This window comes from Mirounga angustirostris, unplaced genomic scaffold (assembly GCF_029215605.1).
Source record: "Mirounga angustirostris isolate CCGP_5_RB_7025 unplaced genomic scaffold, mMirAng1.0.hap1 SCAF_1, whole genome shotgun sequence".
In the NCBI taxonomy this organism is placed as follows: Eukaryota; Metazoa; Chordata; class Mammalia; order Carnivora; family Phocidae; genus Mirounga; species Mirounga angustirostris.
This window is the reverse complement of record NW_026991709.1, coordinates 11990618-12004698: the sequence shown is the minus strand read 5'-3', so window position 1 is coordinate 12004698 and position 14081 is coordinate 11990618. Positions and strand designations below refer to the sequence as shown.

General features: G+C 41.6%; 1 protein-coding gene across 5 annotated transcripts in view; it reads left to right on the top strand.

Moving 5' to 3' along the window:
* Nucleotides 1-14081, top strand: part of SON (SON DNA and RNA binding protein) — a 32587-nt gene that overhangs the window by 5247 nt on the left and 13259 nt on the right. For 3 of the 5 annotated variants that reach the window (XM_045902511.2, XM_045902512.3, XM_045902513.3), the window contains exons 3-6: nt 120-6032; nt 7872-8032; nt 9963-10109; nt 10284-10472. In XM_045902511.2, coding sequence (XP_045758467.1) covers nt 120-6032; nt 7872-8032; nt 9963-10109; nt 10284-10472 — 6410 coding nt within the window. Of the gene's footprint in view, nt 1-119; nt 6033-7871; nt 8033-8261; nt 9791-9962; nt 10110-10283; nt 10473-10572; nt 13523-14081 lie in introns of those variants that run through there. The other 2 variants (XM_045902514.3, XM_045902516.3) reach the window with 2 other exon arrangements.

The following is a 14081-nucleotide window of genomic DNA, read 5'->3' as shown; positions in this document are numbered from 1 at the left end:
AACTTAAGAAGCATTACACTATGGTGTCTTAACATAAAATGTAAATTTTGTTTATGTGATTTATTGTCTTAAGTTTACTTTGGGGAATGCTTGACAAAATTAATTTTCTTTAATTTCAGACCTGAAGGAGGCCTCCAGAAAAAGTAGATGTGTGTCTGTACAAACAGATCCTACTGATGAAATTCCCACCAAAAAGTCAAAGAAGCATAAAAAGCACAAAAATAAAAAGAAGAAAAAGAAGAAAGAAAAGGAAAAAAAGTATAAAAGACAGCCAGAAGAATCTGAATCAAAGGCGAAATCACATCATGATGGGAACATAGATTTAGAATCGGATTCCTTTTTGAAGTTTGATTCTGAACCTTCAACGATGGCACTGGAGCATCCTGTAAGAGCGTTTGGCCTTTCTGAGACCAGTGAATCTCCTGAGGTTATGTTAGAACCTCCTGTGGTATCAATGGAGATATCAGAGCCACACACTTTAGAAACTCTGAAGCCAGCTACAAAAACTGCAGAACTGTCTATTGCATCAACATCAGTAATTTCAGTGCAGTCAGAGCAGTCTGTGGCAGTCATGCTGGAACCATCCATGACAAAGATTCTGGATTCCTTTACAACGGCACCAGTGCCTACTACATCAGTAGTGCTAAAGTCACCTGAGCCAGTTGTAACAATGTCAACGGAGTATCAGATGAAGCCTGTGCTGAAATCTTTGGAGCCCACACCTCCAGAGCAATCAAAGATCATGTTAGAACCTCCAGTAGCAAAAGGGCTAGAGCCATCAGAAACCTTTGTGGTATCATCCGAGATACCTACTGAGGTACACCCTGAGCCAAGCACATCAACAACAATGGATTTTCCAGAGTCATCTGCAACTGAAGGGCTCAGATTGCCAGAGCAGCCTGTAGAAGTACCATCGGAGATTGCAGATTCATCCATGACAAGACCACAGGAGTTGCTGGAGCTGCCCAAGACCACAGCGTTGGAGCTGCCGGAGTCGTCGGTGGCCTCAGTGATGGAGTTACCGGGGCCACCTGCGACCTCCAAGCCGGAGTTGCAGGGGCCCCCTGTGACTCCAGTGCTGGAGTTACCTGGGCCCTCTGCTACCCCATTGCCAGAGTTGCCAGGCCCCCTTTCTACCCCAGTGCCTGAGTTGCTAGGGCCCCCTGCATCGGCAGTGCCTGAGCTGCCGGGGCCCTCTGCGACATCAGTGCCACAGTTGTCGCAGGAATTGCCAGGGCTTCCAGCACCATCCGTGGGGTTGGAGCCACCACAGGAGGTACCAGAGCCACCTGTGATGGCACAGGAGTTGCCAGGGCTGCCTGCGGTGACAGCAGCAGTAGAGTTGCCAGGGCAGCCTGCGGTAACAGTAGCAATGGAGTTGACCGAACAACCTGTGACGACGTCAGAGTTGGAGCAGCCTATGGGGATGACAACGGTGGAACATCCTGGGCAGCCTGAGGTGACAACGGCAACCGGGTTGCTGGGGCAGCCTGAGGCAGCGATGGTGCTGGAGTTGCCAGGACAGCCAGTGGCAACGACAGCGCTGGAGTTGCCGGGGCAGCCTTCGGTGACTGGGGTGCCAGAGTTGCCAGGGCTGCCTTCGGCAACTAGGGCACTGGAGTTGTCAGGGCAGCCTGTGGCAACTGGGGCACTGGAGTTGCCTGGGCAGCTCATGGCAACTGGGGCACTGGAGTTCTCGGGGCAGTCTGGGGCAGCTGGAGCACTGGAGCTTTTGGGGCAGCCTCTGGCAACAGGGGTGCTGGAGTTGCCAGGGCAGCCTGGGGCACCAGAGTTGCCTGGGCAGCCTGTGGCAACTGTGGCGCTGGAGATCTCTGTTCAGTCTGTGGTGACAACGGAGCTGTCAACGATGACCGTGTCGCAGTCCCTGGAGGTGCCCTCGACGACAGCGCTGGAATCCTATAATACGGTAGCACAGGAGCTGCCTACTACATTAGTGGGGGAGACTTCTGTAACAGTAGGAGTGGATCCCTTGATGGCCCAGGAATCCCATATGTTAGCTTCTAACACCATGGAGACCCATATGTTAGCGTCCAACACCATGGACTCCCAAATGCTAGCGTCCAACACCATGGATTCCCAGATGCTAGCGTCCAACACCATGGATTCCCAGATGTTAGCCTCTAGCACCATGGACTCCCAGATGTTAGCAACCAGCTCCATGGACTCCCAGATGTTAGCAACCAGCTCCATGGACTCCCAGATGTTAGCAACCAGCTCCATGGACTCTCAGATGTTAGCAACCAGCTCCATGGACTCCCAGATGTTAGCAACCAGCTCCATGGACTCTCAGATGTTAGCAACCAGTTCCATGGACTCTCAGATGTTAGCAACCAGCTCCATGGACTCCCAGATGTTAGCAACCAGCACCATGGATTCCCAGATGTTAGCAACCAGCACCATGGATTCCCAGATGTTAGCTACTAGCTCTATGGATTCTCAGATGTTAGCATCAGGCACCATGGACTCTCAGATGTTAGCCTCCGGCACCATGGATGCTCAGATGTTGGCATCTGGTACCATGGATGCCCAGATGTTAGCATCTAGTACCCAAGATTCTGCTATGTTGGGTTCAAAATCTCCTGATCCCTACAGGTTAGCTCAGGATCCTTACAGGTTAGCTCAGGATCCCTATAGGTTAGGTCATGACCCTTATAGGTTAGGTCATGATGCCTACAGGTTAGGGCAAGACCCTTATAGATTAGGCCATGATCCCTACAGACTAACTCCTGATCCCTATAGGATGTCACCTAGACCCTATAGGATAGCACCCAGGTCTTACAGAATAGCCCCCAGGCCATACAGGTTAGCACCAAGACCCCTGATGTTAGCATCTAGACGTTCTATGATGATGTCCTATGCTGCAGAACGTTCCATGATGTCATCTTACGAACGCTCTATGATGTCCTATGAGCGGTCTATGATGTCCCCTATGGCTGAGCGCTCTATGATGTCAGCCTATGAGCGCTCTATGATGTCAGCCTATGAGCGCTCTATGATGTCCCCTATGGCTGAGCGCTCTATGATGTCAGCTTATGAACGCTCTATGATGTCAGCTTACGAGCGCTCCATGATGTCCCCAATGGCTGACCGATCTATGATGTCCATGGGTGCCGACCGGTCTATGATGTCGTCCTACTCTGCTGCTGACCGGTCTATGATGTCATCGTACTCTGCAGCTGACCGATCTATGATGTCATCTTACACTGCTGATCGTTCAATGATGTCTATGGCAGCTGATTCTTACACCGATTCTTATACTGATACATATACAGAGGCATATATGGTGCCACCTTTGCCTCCTGAAGAGCCTCCAACAATGCCACCATTGCCACCTGAGGAGCCGCCAATGACACCACCATTGCCTCCTGAGGAACCACCAGAGGGTCCAGCATTACCTACTGAGCAGTCAGCATTAACAGCTGAAAACACTTGGCCTACTGAGGTGCCAGCATTACCTCCTGAAGAGTCTGTGTCGCTCTCTGAACCTTCTGTGAGTCAAAATGAGATTTCAGAGCCTTCGGCATTGCCTGCTAATTATTCGGTGTCAGCATCAGATCCTTCGGTGTTAGCATCAGAGGCTGCTGTGACTGTTCCAGAACCACCATTAGAGCCAGAGTCTTCAGTTACAACACCTGTAGAGTCTGCTGTAGTAGCAGAAGAACATCGAGTTTTTCGAGAGAGAGCAGTGACTTACATGGTATCTGAAACTCCCATAATGTCAGCTGAACCAACTGTATTAACATCAGAGTCTTCAGTTACGTCTGAGACGGCAGAGACCTTTGATTCCATGAAAGCTTCAGGACATGTTGCCCCAGAGGTGTCTCTGTCTCTCTTAGAGCCAGCTACAACTAATCCAGAGCCATCACAGAGCACTCTAGAGCTTCCAGCCATGGCTGTTTCAGAGCTTCCAGCTGTGGCTGTCCCAGAGCCACCACCAACTGGGACTGTTCCAGAGCCCCCAGCTGTGGCAGTCCTGGAGACCCCAGCCGTGGCTATCGCAGACCCAACAGCCGTGGCTGTTCCAGACCCACCTGCTGAGGCTGTCCCTGAGACCCTGGCCTTGGCCGAGTCAGAGCATGTTACCACTCCTGTGCCAGTTGTTTCTACCCTGGAGCCCGCTGTGCCTGGCCTGGAACCAGCAGTGTCAGTCCCTCAGCCTAATGCAGTTGTTTCAGAACCATCTGTTTCTGTCCAAGAATCCACTGTGATAATTTCAGAGCCTGCTGTTACTGTCTCAGAGCAGACCCAAGTAATACCAACTAAGATGGTTTTAGAGTCTACACCAATGATACTGGAGTCTAGTGTTATAAAAGGAGTGAATTTACTCTCTGGTGATCAAAATCTTGCTCCAGAGATTGGCATACAGGAGATTCCCATGAATTCAGATGAAGAGCCACATGCTGAAGGACACCTGAAGAACGACCCTTACGAAAGTGAACATGGTACAAATATAGACCTTAATATAAATAATCATTTAGTTGCTAAAGAGGTGGAACATAATACATTAGTGTCTGCTGCCAGCACTGGTGCTGTTGGTGAAATTGGTGAAGGGAATATTTTGTCCATCAGTGAGACTAAACAATGCACAGTATTGGATACCTGTTCTAGTGTTAGTGAAGCTGATGGAGGAACTCTGTCTTCTGCTGGTCCCCCTGCTCTTGAACCTGATGCAATGGGAACTAGTAAGGGTATTGAATTCACCACAGCATCTGCTCTCGGTTCAGTTAGTAATTATGATGTTGAAGTATCGTTAACTACTCAAGATACTGAACATGACATGATAATTTCCACTAGCCCTAGTGGTGGTAGTGAAGCTGACATAGAGGGACCTTTGCCTGCTAAAGACATTCATCTTGATTTACCATCTAATAATTTTATTAGTAAGGATGCAGAAGGACCATTATCTATAAAAGACTGTGACCAGACATTAGCAGTTGCTCTCAGTCCTAAAGAAAGTAGTGGAGAAGATAAAGAAGTACCTCTCCCTACTAAAGAGATACTGTCTGACTCAGGATTTTCTGCCAATATTGATGATATTAATGAAGCAGATTTAGTGAGACCGTTACTTCCTAAGGACATGGAACGCCTTACAAGCCTTAGAGCTGGTATTGAAGGACCTTTACTTGCAAGTGAGGCTGAACGTGACAAATCTGCTGCCAGTCCAGTTGTAATCAGTATACCAGAAAGAGCTTCAGAGTCGTCTTCAGAGGAAAAAGATGATTATGAAATTTTTGTAAAAGTTAAGGATACACATGAGAAAAGCAAGAAAAACAAAAACCGAGATAAAGGTGAGAAAGAGAAGAAAAGAGACTCTTCGTTAAGATCTCGAAGTAAGCGTTCCAAGTCTTCTGAACACAAATCACGCAAGCGTACCAGTGAATCTCGTTCTAGGGCAAGGAAGAGATCATCTAAGTCCAAGTCTCATCGCTCTCAAACACGTTCAAGGTCCCGTTCAAGGCGCAGGAGGAGGAGCAGCAGGTCAAGGTCAAAGTCCAGAGGAAGGCGATCTGTATCAAAAGAGAAGCGTAAAAGATCTCCAAAGCACAGGTCGAAGTCCAGGGAAAGAAAAAGAAAAAGATCAAGTTCCAGGGATAACCGGAAAACAGTTAGAGCTCGCAGTCGCACCCCAAGTCGTCGGAGTCGGAGTCACACTCCAAGTCGTCGAAGAAGATCTAGATCTGTGGGGAGGAGGAGCTTTAGTATTTCCCCAAGCCGCCGGAGCCGCACCCCAAGCCGCCGCAGCCGCACCCCAAGCCGCCGCAGCCGTACCCCAAGCCGCCGCAGCCGCACCCCAAGCCGCCGCAGCCGTACCCCTAGCCGCCGCAGCCGCACCCCTAGCCGCAGGAGAAGATCAAGGTCTGTGGTAAGGAGACGAAGCTTTAGCATCTCACCAGTAAGATTAAGGAGATCACGAACACCCTTGAGGAGAAGGTTTAGCAGATCTCCCATCCGTCGTAAACGATCCAGGTCTTCTGAAAGAGGCAGATCACCTAAACGTCTGACAGATTTAAGTAAGTCTTTTTAAAATTTAATGGCATTGTAATAGAGAATGACTTAAGTAATTTTTTTCTGATCTTTAAGTCAAGTGGAATACTTTGGGTTTTTGGTTTAGGATAAGTATTTCTGTCTTTAAGTTTCTGTAGTTGACTCCTGGGCAACATGGGTTTGAACTGGATGGGTCTACTTATGTGTGGATTTTTTTGATAAATAACATAGTAGTAGTATAAATGTATTTTCTTTATGGTTTAAAATTTTTTCTTTAGCACAAAGCATGTAAATACATATATAAAATAGGTGTTAATCCGCTGTTTATGTTATCAGTAGTTATCAGTAGACTCTCAGTAGTAAAGATTTTGGGTAATCAAAAGTTATATGCAGTTTTCAAGTACATAGGGGTCAGCCAGCGCCTTTAACCCTTCTTGTTGTTCAAGGGTCAGCGGTAATTAGATTTGCTTGTGTTTGAAAATTGTGTAGTGATAAGTACATTTATAATTAGAGTTAAAAAGACCTGTTTTGGAGTGTATTAGAACCAAGATGTTTTCATACTTGAAAGTTTTAGTTTGCTTCAACTATCTTCCATAACTAAAGATGGAAAGTACAAGTCTAGTTAACGACAAGGCTGGTATATGCTTGATTGTTTTGTTGTATGTATTCCAATACAGAATCTTGCATATAAGCCTAAAATTAGTCTTTTTTAAAAATAAGTTACAGGGGCGCCTGGGTGGCTCAGATGGTTAAGCGTCTGCCTTCAGCTCAGGTCATGATCCCAGGGTCCTGGAATTGAGTGCCGCATCGGGCTCCCTGCTAGGCGGGGAGCCTGCTTCTCTCCCTCTGCCTCTCTCTCTCTCTCTGACTTTCATGAATAAAAAAATAAAAATAAAAAAAATTAAAATAAAAAAATTAAGTTACATATTTGAAAATGGCAACACAGGGCTGTTAAATCTGTGTGAAGGTAATTCTGATTGGTATAATGGATAAAGAATGGAAGTGAGTAGGGAATTTTACACGTGGGGAGTTATTTTTTAGCTGGGTGGCTGATACTAGCAAAAGGTAAATTCATTAAAGTGATTTTAGTATTTCAATAATCTGCCTTTAAAAGTAAAATGCTCTAGTTCCTCTTGATTTAAGAACTGCAGGGATGATTAAAACTTGATGGATAGTGCATGACTACCTGCTGGATGATTTATCATTATCTTAGTAGATTGGACATTTCTAGGTCAGGGTTGTCTAAAGTAGGCCCTTAATAGAACAATAAGGGAAAATGCATTCAGTTCAACAAAAGTTGAGTTCTGTTTTTATTCATAGAATTACATCTTTGAAGTGATTATAAGTTGGTACAAGAGACATGGATAAAATGCATATATGTCTCTCTTATTAATAGTAACCTGCCAAAAAAAAAGTAGAATGTGATGATTACTGTAAGTACTGGTGTAGGTAAGGCACTTTGGGGAGCACATTGGAGAAGTGTTAAATTCTGACTTAAGGCCTATTAGAAGAGTTGGCACTTGAACTTGGGCTTAAAGAGTGATTTAAAATGACAGATTAAAAGGAAAGTAATTTTACGGGCATCATAATTGTGGAAAATAAAGAGGGCTCTGCCGTGTGTGTGTGTGTATGTGTGTCAGAGTGTGTGGTAAAGTGTTGTATGCTATTTTGTATAGTATTTGAATGGGAAGCTAAATGTCAACTTACTCGGGTCATTTACTTAAAAACTCAGCCAAGGAATGATTTGATCACAGTTATATGTTAGGGCAGAAAACTGATGCCTTTAATTTTGTTACCATATAAGATTTTAGATAATACAAAGTGTTAAGCCTATAGGAAAATTGCTTATATTTTTCCTCTTCCAGATAAGGCTCAATTACTTGAAATAGCCAAAGCTAATGCAGCTGCCATGTGTGCTAAGGCTGGTGTTCCTTTACCGCCAAACCTAAAGCCTGCACCTCCACCTACAATAGAAGAGAAAGTTGCTAAAAAGTCAGGAGGAGCTACTATAGAAGAACTAACTGAGGTAAGCTAGACAGAATTTGTTTACATTCTTAAATGGATTATTTCAGTGATGTTGACTCTGGAGCGTGCCAAAACCCGAATTGTGGGCTGAACTGATAATGGCTGGCACCGAGTGGCCAAAACCCGAAATACAGATGTGGCAGCGGCAGAAGCTCTGTTTAGCAGGCCATTATCCGGGATGGCTAAGCTCCGCTAGCTAAAAGTTACTTCCCATTACTTTTGCTTTCCAGTTTTAGAAGCCAAACTGACTGAGGAGTTGGGACGGTTCGTTTGAATGGAGGAGGTGTTGAGTGAGCAACACGCAGAAGCTCGCCTACAGTTTCGTTTCCATTCACGACGTGTTCACTGATCGCCACGAGTGTACTGCATATACGTAAAGACACAGACAATCTTCAGAAATGATCTTTTGCCACCGGAGCTTGGAAATTAATGAGAATAGCTGGCCATTGCCTGAAAGGAACTTCTTACGCATCAACATTTCGGGTTTTGGCTGTTTGGTACCAGCCATTGGTGATAATGGCCGGCCATTATCAGTTCTTCCTGCGGTTCGGGTTTTGGCAGTAACATATATTTTAAACACACTTATTTTTGTTTTTAAGAATTTGATCTTTTCAATTGAGGCTTTTTTGGCTTTGTTTTGTTAATATTATTTTTATTATTATTTTTTTTGGGAGGATGCTGAAATATTGCTGCTAGGATCCAGAAATATCACACTGTTTCATATATTGAAACTTGTTATTGGCTAGCCTTATGCCAGCCTGCCACTGTCAATATATTCTGTTCCCCTTGGTTACAAGCTTGGTATATACTCTGTGTTTTTTTGGCCAATTGAGCTTTTTATCCTATTGTAACATTTTCAATTGATGATGGATGTGACAAATTCTGCTTGTATAGACAAGTCCACCCAAATTTATTCTGACCTTTTTATAAAGCCAGGTAATGGAGTCTATTTCTTAGCTTCTTAGGAAGGAATGGACTTTGCTTTATGTGTCAGACCTCATCAGTTAACACTCTCTCCATCATGCCTTATTTTTCATTCTTGAGTTTTGTTCCTTTAGAGACTCAACCTACAAAACATTTATGGAGAGACAATTACCATCTAACCCAGTTGCAGAAGTTTAAAATTTTTTATTTTGCCATGCATTTGGGGGTTCATATAGTTTCTTAATCTGTTTTCTCACTTAGATTTATTGCAATATGAATTACAACTTTTTTAATTTAAGGACTTAGTGAAGGCTTCTATTACTTGCTTATCAAATCTAAGCTCCTTCTAAAGCCTTGTGAACACTTAGTGTTTCCCTATATGTTTTTAAGCCTCATTTTCAGCCCTCTTGTTCTTCCAATAAGTTTCTCACCTTTTTACCACCATCTAACTAGGATGACTCTATTTTTCTTTTCCTGCCAGTCCTTGTTCTTAACTATGAAAATCTGGCTTAGAACTCAAGGAATAGCCCTTGATAATCAAATTCTGCCTGATTCTGTTTTCTCTTAGGCTTTTTGTTCTTTCAGCACTTATGTACTCAGTTTGTATTATATCAGTTTGCACTTGTTAATTGTGTTGCTCTGTAAAAGCGTTCCTCAGTTATTTCATGTGTATGTAATTCTGTTTCTTGACCTAGATTGTAAGCTCTTTGGGAGCAGGGACCACGTCTTCTACTTTTCTTTCTTTCTTTTTTTTTTTTTTTGTATTCCCTGGACAGTGCCCAGTACAGTGCTCTGCACATAGTAGGTGCTCAATAAATGTTGTTGACTGACTGACCAGCTAGAGTGTGTTTAAATAATAGCTAGTTCACTAAGTTACTTACCTACAACCTATTGTTAATCTTGTTTTATTTCCGAAAGTTGATTTTATGTGATTTCGATTTTTTTAAAAAAATTGCATGTTATTCCATATAAAGTGTAAGATTTATTTTTTGTTTTTATTTTTTAAGAAATGCAAACAGATCGCACAAAGTAAAGAAGATGATGATGTAATAGTGAATAAGCCTCATGTTTCGGACGAAGAGGAAGAAGAACCTCCTTTTTATCATCATCCCTTTAAACTCAGTGAACCCAAACCCATTTTTTTCAATCTGAATGTGAGTATTAGTATTTATGGTTTGATGAAACAGCATAGGGACTATTTAAATAAAACTCAAATGGAATTTAATGTTTTAATTTTTGGATTACCATGAGAAATAATGAACAAAACTATTTTCAGATTATGTTGAAAGTCTTTGGAGTTTTAATTAAGGAAATACATTATTTTTTAGATTGCTGCAGCAAAGCCAACTCCACCAAAAAGCCAGGTAACGTTAACAAAAGAGTTTCCTGTGTCATCTGGATCTCAACATCGAAAAAAAGAAGCAGATAGTGTTTATGGAGAATGGGTTCCTGTAGAGAAAAATGGTGAAGAAAACAAAGATGATGATAATGTTTTCAGCAGCAATTTGCCCTCTGAGGTAAGTAAGAGGAATATTGTGTTTTTTGTTTTTTAATACCTGAATCTCCCATTTTATTGTTACTTTATATCTGATTTGGATTCTGTTTCACTCTTCTTAGGGCCGGGTTAAACGGCAGGGCCGGGTTAGACGACAGATGAAACAACCCGCAGCTTCTCATTTGACAGTAACTCGATGCAATTCACTTTGTGGAACCAAGCCACAAAGTGAAAAGCATCGAATTGCAGAGAACAGTGTTATCACATCCCTACCCAACATTGGGCCCTCCTTGCACTTATGGGAAGGTAGCCCAAGGTACAACTATTTAGCTTCCCGTTTTGCTTCAAGGCTCTATAGCTCTAGATTTTGGTGGTAGCAAATTTACTGGGTGGAGGGATTGAGCAGAGAGAGGCAGATCCTCAGGTTCAACACAAGAACTGGATTGGAAAAGGTCATTGTAGGCTAATGTGTGAGCATCTTGGATACATAGCCCATTGCCCTTAAATAATGGTTTCTCTGGGTGGTTTGTCAGATAGCCTTTAATTTTAATCATTTTCCCTTCCCTGTGCTACCTTGGCCCTTTGGAATTCTTGTGTTTAACCTAATGCTCAGCCTTGGTACTTCCATTTCCCTTCTCCTTCCCCTCTTTGCTACTATTAAAAGTTGGAGAAGTGGAATTCACACCTTGAAATTTCCATGAGGCTATAGTTGTATCTTGTCAAAATGACGCAGTAATAATGCCAAGTGTCAAAACAACCCCATTAAAATGCTGCCTGATTAAATAATGTGCTGCTAAGTATAGTGCACATGAAAACAGCAAGACTGTATATATATGTAAATATATATATATATATCTGTATCTTTGTATGTATCTCTGTATCTGTACCTTTGCTGTATCTTTTAATAAACAGTTTACTTTTATTTAACTTGTTGTGCAAAATCACGCTTGGGGGATCTGGGAGGGTGGAGAATTATTAGGGGCGGGGGTGGGAGTTTTGACTGATACTATAGACTAGTTATCACCTCTTGCCCTTGGTTCCAAAGCTCAGACATTTGTCCAAGGACTGGACTAGATAATATGAGGCCCTTACAATGTGGGACTCCTTCCCCACTTCTTTTCTTGCAGTTCTGGGATACATGGGTCAGAGAGACCTGTTCTCTCCAACTCAGATTCCCTTCATTGGCCATATCATCTTAAACTAAACACCTCCATTATTACAATAAACAAATCCTGTTGTTTATAAAATCAGAAAGTGAACAGAACCCAAATCAGAAATCTTTTGATAGTATATTTTTTCCCCTGAGCTATTCACAGGTGACATTTTCACAGTTTTTTTTGACCTGTGGCATTTTAAGAGAGAGCAAGTTCTGTATGATGAAGCCGGACATGATAATTAGCTAGTGCAACTTACAGTCCCCAGTGATGATTTATGTTTACATGGAATTCAGCAGTTGAAGCAAGTTATACTATCACCAGTGAGGAAGGGATAGTTGGTTTGGACATTATTTTAATAAAACCAGTTGAGTAGCTCAGTTGCTAATCCCCAAATCAGGCTACCTGCACATCTCAAGAGGGAAGGGTTAACTGACATTTGCAATTGACTTAAATCTTGTAGTAGCTGAATATAGATCATGATAAGAGGGCCAAACAGACTTACTTAGAAATTCTGATACATACGCTTTTAGTAATTTGCAGATTAAGCATTTAACAGAGTAGGGAAAGACATACGGAGATTATTTATGTGAGAAAACATTTCCAGCCGAGAATATTGAAAAATTCCAAGGGATTATCCTGAGAAAATAAGTGCTCATAACTATTTTAACCTTAGTTGAACATGGGGAAAGTGCTTAGTGAATCCTGATGAATGTTTCTTTTTGATTGAGACTTTATGTATATATATTTATTTATATATTTGAAGTTTAGTACTCTGCCATTTTCAGTCTTAACACTGACAGTGTGGTGCCTTAGCCTTGTCTGTCATCAAAAGCGGTTGTCAGATTTTAAAAGTTGGGGGGAATTATTCCAAAGAAATCCCAGGGGGAAAAGTTGGGTATTCAAATTTTATATTAAGCAGTCTTTCATGAAAGCAGGAAAAAGAGTTCAGAGGGCTAAAGAAAAGCGGATTTCTCCTATGGGAGGGTATATACAAGTATTTGATATCAGAATGCTTTGAGCTAGTTTCGTAGACGATCAGACTGAAAAAATATGTAGGTTAACTTTAAGCAGAAACAAATCCCAAAATTTTAGAAGAGGAAAAAGGGTAGGGTTTTGTTTTGCTTTTTAGGTCTCTCTACTTTTACCCAACAATAGTAGTAAACACCTTGAAGAAATGGTCACAGTATAAAATGTTTAGTTCTAGTTATTTAGCTGTATCTTGCAAATACATTTGTAAGATTATGTTCTGTATACCAATGTTTGTGGAATACTATTGGTGACATTTTATGGGAGCATTGACCCTTTTGATTCCCTGTGAGGAGTTGAAATAAAGGCTTTTATAGAGTAAAAGGAAAGTTCTTTCAAATGGTCACTGTTAAGTATTTTTTTTTTAACTTATCAATCATCTTCATTTTAATAAATATAAATGGAGTTTGTGGTTTTTTAGTTTTAAGCATAAAACATTTAAGCAAAGATCACAGATTTGATCTCAGCTTTGCTGTAATTCTTAACCCCACTAATTGTCTTGCACATGAGTGCTCTTTGACATAAGCATGAGTGGATAGATGTGGATGGATCAACATAAATCCGTATCTTATGGAATATCAGCTCATCAGACTGTGCCTTACTGCCATAGCATCGTCTTCCTACCCAGAAGCCAGCCAGCAGCATCCTCAGTAAGGAGTGACTACAGAACTTTGACCATATTTGTGTGAATCTGATTCATAAACAGTGAAATCAAAAATGTTGGAAAACTAATATTTAAAAAATTGTCCTTGGGGGCACTCATTCTTGGTAATCAAGTTAGAGGCTTATTGGGCAGAAGATTTAAATGTAATCTTTGACATAAAATTTCCTTGGGTTTACTATTAATCATAAATGTTTAGAGGTCCAGAGGTAGGCAGTATGCCTGGTTTGTTTTATTGAAAAATATTTCCACATTCCAGTGGAGCTACAGTTCTCTTAAGTGTAGAAGTTTTAAATTTATAGTTTAGGAAAGCTCAGTGCTTGGGGTAAGATGTAAATTTTAATTGAAAATTAATCACACGGGTCCTGGCAGTGTAGAATGGTTAAATACAGCCTTGTTATTCATTCTTCCCTTAAATTTTCCTCGGTGATTAACACTGAATTTCTTTGAACCATTTAGTAGGTTATCTATTTGTTTTGTTATTGTAGTTTATTTAGATTAAATGTATAAGAGTTATACTAGAGAAGTCTATATGATGTAATAAAAAGATTCATAATTCATGGTTTAAAAACCAACACATGACAACTGAGATATTCTGTTTTTGTGGTTTTTGTAGTTGTGCTCTTTTCTATATGAACCTCTTTGTAACTTGTTAATTTTTGCTAAGTATTTTAAAATCCTATTTTACATACAGGTCAGATGCATTTTCTTAGTCCATGTTCTTACAATTAAAAGTTTCCTTTTATACTGTCTTTTAAGATACCTGCAATTATCTTTGTAGAAAATA